At 38.2% G+C, this 5,724-nt stretch overlaps 1 protein-coding gene across 2 annotated transcripts in view; it reads right to left on the bottom strand.

Annotated features, from left to right (window-relative positions):
- Positions 1 to 5,404, bottom strand: part of LOC122071057 (beta-glucuronosyltransferase GlcAT14B-like) — a 12,097-nt gene extending 6,693 nt beyond the window's left edge. Inside the window, exons 1-4 of one of the 2 annotated variants that reach the window (XM_042635322.1) lie at positions 4,828 to 5,404; positions 3,410 to 4,136; positions 3,237 to 3,318; positions 3,022 to 3,137 (exon numbers count right to left, since the gene is read on the bottom strand). In XM_042635322.1, the coding sequence (XP_042491256.1) occupies positions 3,022 to 3,137; positions 3,237 to 3,318; positions 3,410 to 3,980 (769 nt within the window). In that variant the 5' untranslated portion in view covers positions 3,981 to 4,136; positions 4,828 to 5,404. The remainder of the gene's footprint in view (positions 1 to 3,021; positions 3,138 to 3,236; positions 3,319 to 3,409; positions 4,137 to 4,827) is intronic. The other variant, XM_042635324.1, reaches the window with a different exon arrangement.
- Between the last annotated feature and the right edge of the window lie 320 nt (positions 5,405 to 5,724).

Genomic DNA, 5,724 nt, shown 5'->3' with positions numbered 1-5,724 from the left:
AAAAAAAAAAAAAAAGAGAAGTCGAAGAGAAGCAACAACGAGAGCAACCAGAGAAAAAAAAGAAAGAAAGAAGGAGACGTCAAAAAGAAGAAGAAGAGTAGAAAGACCAGACAAAGAAGAAACAGAAGAAAAGAAGACGAGAAGAAGAATAAGAAGAAGAGATAAGACAAGAAGCAGAGCAACAGAGAGAAAGAGAAACAGAAAACAAGAAGAAGAAGAAGAAGAGAAGACGAGATGAGAAGAGTAAATAGCTTAAATTAGGAATTTGGGTGGCAATTACATAATTCCTGAAGGTATTTAAAAGTAAGTAAATAGCAACTGGGTAGTTCTGGAATTAAAACTTTATAATAGTGGGTTATTCGGGAAATTGAAGAAGAGTGGGTATAAAACAGAACTAAAGCTCAGGTCCAGGGGATTTTATGTAATTATGAATAACTGTCCTTACTTGCAAAATTAGAGAGCTAGCTTCTTCTTCCTCACGATAAACAGAATTAGGGGTACAACGGAAACAAAAAATCGATCCAGCCGCCTGACCAAGGTTCCAACCTTCACAAAAATATGGGAACAGGTTCGCCTTCCCAAACCATTGTGAATCCAAGCTACCAATCTTCAAACGGAGTAGCTGAAACGTGAAGTATGCTGCTGCAGTGAAGCCTGGTGCAAGTTGCAGAACCAGATCGGTTTTGAGTTGATTTCTCGTAGTGGGACCAAGCTTTGGAGGTAATACTCTAGGGTTTGAGATACCGTCAAGGCAGCAAACCTTTGACCTTAACCTCAGAGTCAATCAGTAAAGGACACGGGCTCAGCAAGCTTCTTTGGATGTTTGGTATTACCGCCCAGCAGAGAAGATGAACAGTACCAAGTAACGATGAACAGGGAAAGAGGGAAAAAAGAAGAGAGAAGAGAAAGATCAGAGACAGACAGATTATTAGAAAGGGGAAAGAAGAGAATCACCCATGGCAGCCATGGTTTCCAACCAAACACTATTCAATCAATTTTCTTCTTCCAAAAATTCTGTCGACAATGGACTACACAATCGTATCTAAAGTCTCAAAAAGAACCTAGCTTCCTAATTTGAAATAGAATTAAACTTGCAACTAAAAATAAAAATCTCACTCAAATAAGAATACTACCAAACTAAGTTCTAGCTCTAAAAAGGAAAGAAGAAGGAATCAAATCAAAAGCTACTTTAAGCCCAACGCCCAACTGCATCAGTAGGTAGGATGAACCCTAGGTTCAGAATTACACATCCCTGTAGCAGGACCTCAAGAAAACCTCAAACCAGAAATTAGGTCAACTAATAAAGCCAATAGTTATGAATGGGGCTCAGATTCTGGTCAAAGGTGGGTGATGTTAGGATAGTAAAACAGAAAGGTACTGCAACGATTCAATGCTCAGATTGAACACAGCAAACCAAACAGTAAAATCTAAACTTGAAAAACCAGAATTTAGGAGATTTTCTATAACCAGAAGCTTTGATCAACACCAAAGCCTATTCGAAGGACCCTCTTGGGTGGTCCTTGAATGCCAAAAAGTATGGGAGAAATCTGTTCGATAGATTCTCCAATACATCCAATCTTGTTCTCAGCAAAAGAGGCTAAAAAACAGGGCTGCCACCAAGTTATCTTGGTGAACTATTGCTGTGAATTTGATTACAGTAGTAACATCATATAAACAGTATTCAAAGGAGACGAAAATCCCTCTCAATCTCAGGTTAAATTGAATTCTAGAAAGCACATAAATAATAGATGATAACAGTACTTGAGAAGGAAAAAGAAAGCATAGAGAGATGAAGGATATGACAATTGTTTTCTTACCAGCAGGCCTAGATCAGAATCCCACTAATCTCAAGGATTTCCCACTCTTGACTGAGTCTCAAAGCAACTTCATTGAAAAAAAAAAAAAAATTCTTTCTTTTTATTAGGAAGCTCAGGCTCTTATAACCTATAACTAGAGTAGAGTAATCCATTAGGAAAATGAAGAGCACTGACAAAAAGGAACTCTCCAACATGGGGGAGTTCTAATTCAGCTTAACTACCAGTACAATAGGCAAGAAATAATTAAAAATGATTAAAATAAATAACTAGCCCATGATGTGGGCTGGTGGACCCAAGCTGGCACAACATAAGAAAGGCCACTAAGGCCTGTTTGCCTCTTTTATGCTTCTTACGGGAGTATGTTATGAACTCCCTTGCATCAGTGTGCTACAACTTCTTGTGTCGTCTTATATAGCTTATGACATTTAGAAAACGTTTTATGATACCAAGACCGAAAATGTGTGCTCTGAGGAGGTGTTTGGTTGCAAAAATGACACACATAGACATAGTTGTCATGGTGACAAGGTGATCCAAGGCGGTGACAGAGGCAAATAAACCAAAGCGACACCAAAAAGGTGCCTAGGAAATCGCTGCCTAGGCGGCGCCTTAACAACTATGCACACAGATGGAGTCAATAAGCATCTTCCACATTATTATATTTTCATTTTTCAGGAAAACAAAATCAAAATTTACGTACTTAACAAAGTAAACTTGGAAAAAAAGAAAAAAATATACTCAGTAAGAAAAGCTATCAAAACTGTTATAAGCTGATCCAGTAGAATCAGAAAAATTGGGCCTGTACTGAAGATTAGGCATAGTACAGAGGAAATGCTCAAGCCTCATGCTTATAAATAATCAAGTCAAAACAGTAATTCGCAACTTTTCTCATTGTTTTATCAGAATATTCATCAACATCTTTCTATAGCATAAACCTCTCCTAGGTCCTAATCACTTGGTCAGTACCATAACTTCTTAACAGCCTCAACATGTGCAATTTTCATTTTGCATGGCCTAGAAATGTTAAAGTATCTAAAAAAGAACTGGACTAAAGAACAGGGGAATCAGATTGCTTGAAAGTGAGTTCAATTTTCACTATAAAAAGAAACTCATAAATTTTCATGTGCAGCTAATTATAAAACACTAGTAAATCCTTCAACCACTTGCAAATTATATCAAAGCACAAACTATCGGAAGGAGTGCTGACCAGTAAATAATTTAAAAGCTGTAGGCAATTCCCTCTTTTCAGTCGCATAGAAAATATCAGATTTAGTTGACTTATAGAGTCCAGGGTCTATAATCAATGGCTTTGCCCTTTGACCCCTGCACCATACGGCCATAGGATTTATCAGGATGTATAACATGGACAATTGGGAAAGAGACATGACCATGGCAGAGGTAATTGAAAAATACAGAACTTACTCCTTCCATCTTAGTCGGCTGGTATGGTCTATGAAATTCAGACTTCTGTCCAATGATGAAAATGCAAAAAGAATATCTGTATCTACCAAATTTGTCAGAAAGGATTCATAAAGCAAGCTTCTTAAATATCACTAAATACAAAACAAGATTGAATCTACTAAGTTCAAGCATACCATCCTGCGTCATGAGCGGATAATCTGAAGCGCTGAGGTTTATGAACCAATCCCAATCCTTGCTTTTCTTGAGAAGGATGGCACAGGCGTGAAGGGTATTAGAAACCATTGTGGGTCCTCTGTAAGTAACCATGTTGGCTTTGGTAATCAAGTGCACATTCCCCACCTTTGCAAATATGGTATCATTTTTGACACGAGAAGCAAGATCCTGTCGTTCCTCCACTGATGATTCCAGGTCCAAATGAACAATGTACTGGTTCAATGGGTGATAAAGCACACGGAGAGTCCTCCACAGCTTCTCCAAATCACCTTTTGATCCAGAAACCATATATGCAAATCGAGGAATATGGATCTTGGGGGGTGGTGGTGGGGGCAAAACCTTTGATTCAACAAAAGCAGGGTCTGTCTGGCTTACGGAGACTCGTGACGGGAAGACTGAGAAAAGTGAATTGATTGTTTGCACAGAAGACACAAGACCCATATTGAAGGAAGTAGCAATGATGAAGACACAAATAAGGGAGCTTACGACAAGCGGGAATACCCATTTCTTCTCCATGTTCAGCGGCTCCATAGCTAAATAATTTCATGGAATCTGTTCTATTTCTCTCATCCTCCCAATTTTAACTTATGATTCACCAAACTACTTCTAACCTATAAAATACTTCCAGTCAAGTTGTGAACTTTTGAAGTTGCATTGAAGATCTTATGTCAGATAGTTGAAAAATACCTGCTAAATTAGTACCCAGAAGAGAAATTCAAACAGGTTATAAAAGGTTTTTCAAAAAAGGAAAACATTGAAAACTAATAAAATGAAAAGAGAAAAACGTGAGTTTCAGATGTATATTAGGAAGTCAGGAATGTAATTGCATAGGAAAACATTGGAAACTTGAAGAGAATGAACAAACAAATGAGATGGCTGAAGGCTGAATCCACCTTTGTATTCCAATCAAAACAATGCAATTTTGACCATAAAATCTCGAACTTGTAACAGAGACACAGCCCAATGGAATACACCCTAATGAATTTTCTCTGTCTGTTTTAATGATTGAATGACCTATAAACTAAACCACAAAACATAGAGGAACACGGATAGAAACCCAACACCACCACAATCCATGCTTCACACTTAATTACAGTAGACTGAATGACCCATAAACAAAATTAGACAAAACACACAAGATCATGAAAGAATCCCATAACCTAAGTCATGCTTTCCCAATTATTTACAGAAAATCCACAAAGAATTCAGCTGAAAAAACGCCAAGAAATGCAGAGACAATCAAGATCAGATACCATAATATGTTATTTAAGCAACAGAACAAATAGAACCCAAATGGAAGAGAACATAAACCATCATCCATGATTCATGAATCGTCCCATCAATAAAAATTCAAAAGGGAAGTACGTAGTCTAAGAACCTGGTGTAATTGTAATGATGCAGCAAGAAACCGTTTGTGCACGTCAACATAGAACACATAGAAGAAGAGGGAGAGGGTGCCTGGCGTGATTGTGATGATGCAGAAGGAAACCAGTTTGTGCACGTCCACATACAACAGAGACTGAGAACAAACAGGAGTGGAGAGCGGGGGAGGGAGAGTAAATATGTGAAAAAGAAAAATACTTAAGGTCAAAAATAAAGATATAAAGAAATAAATCCTCCCCATTTTCAGAATTTAATTTTCAGAATTTCGAGGAAGTGACTCGATAGGGAATCTGGATCCGTCCACGGCGCTGCATTTTTAACATCTGTTATATTATTGATGGATCCCTCTCCAATCATCTGGGCATCCAGTCACATTTGCCGGCTGGGAATATTCTGGGCGTCCCATTCTGAAAGGCTTTCAGCCATGGAATCCGCATTCTCTATTTTCTTGGAGAGAAATCTAAATGCTAGCAATGTATAACCAAATGTTGTGCACATTCTTAGAGCATGAGATAATAGCTTAGGAATGGTAGCTCAGAAACTCAAAACTCTTCTCTTACACCTCCTCCTCCTCCTCCCCCAATATAAAATAAATAAAAGAAGTTAAACTGTTCTGTGAATTGATTTGTAATCATTTTTGTTTAATTAAATGTCGTGCATATTACCCTTCATATGAAACATGACATCTTAGCCCTTTGATCAACAATTTAGTTACCAATACCATAGCCTTAGGCTTTTAGCAGACTCACAGTGACTTCTAACTAGGTGCTTAGGGCATGGCCAGCAACCATAGTGTGACGGGAGGTGTGTACAAGGCCCAGGAATGAATTCACCGCCGTATGGCTGACTAGCGATTACTAGCGATTCCGGCTTCATGCAGGTGAATTGTAGC

The sequence above is a fragment of the Macadamia integrifolia genome, unplaced genomic scaffold (assembly GCF_013358625.1).
Source record: "Macadamia integrifolia cultivar HAES 741 unplaced genomic scaffold, SCU_Mint_v3 scaffold_180A, whole genome shotgun sequence".
In the NCBI taxonomy this organism is placed as follows: Eukaryota; Viridiplantae; Streptophyta; class Magnoliopsida; order Proteales; family Proteaceae; genus Macadamia; species Macadamia integrifolia.
The sequence above is the reverse complement of the archived record's forward strand: the minus strand, read 5'-3'. Positions and strand labels throughout refer to the sequence as shown.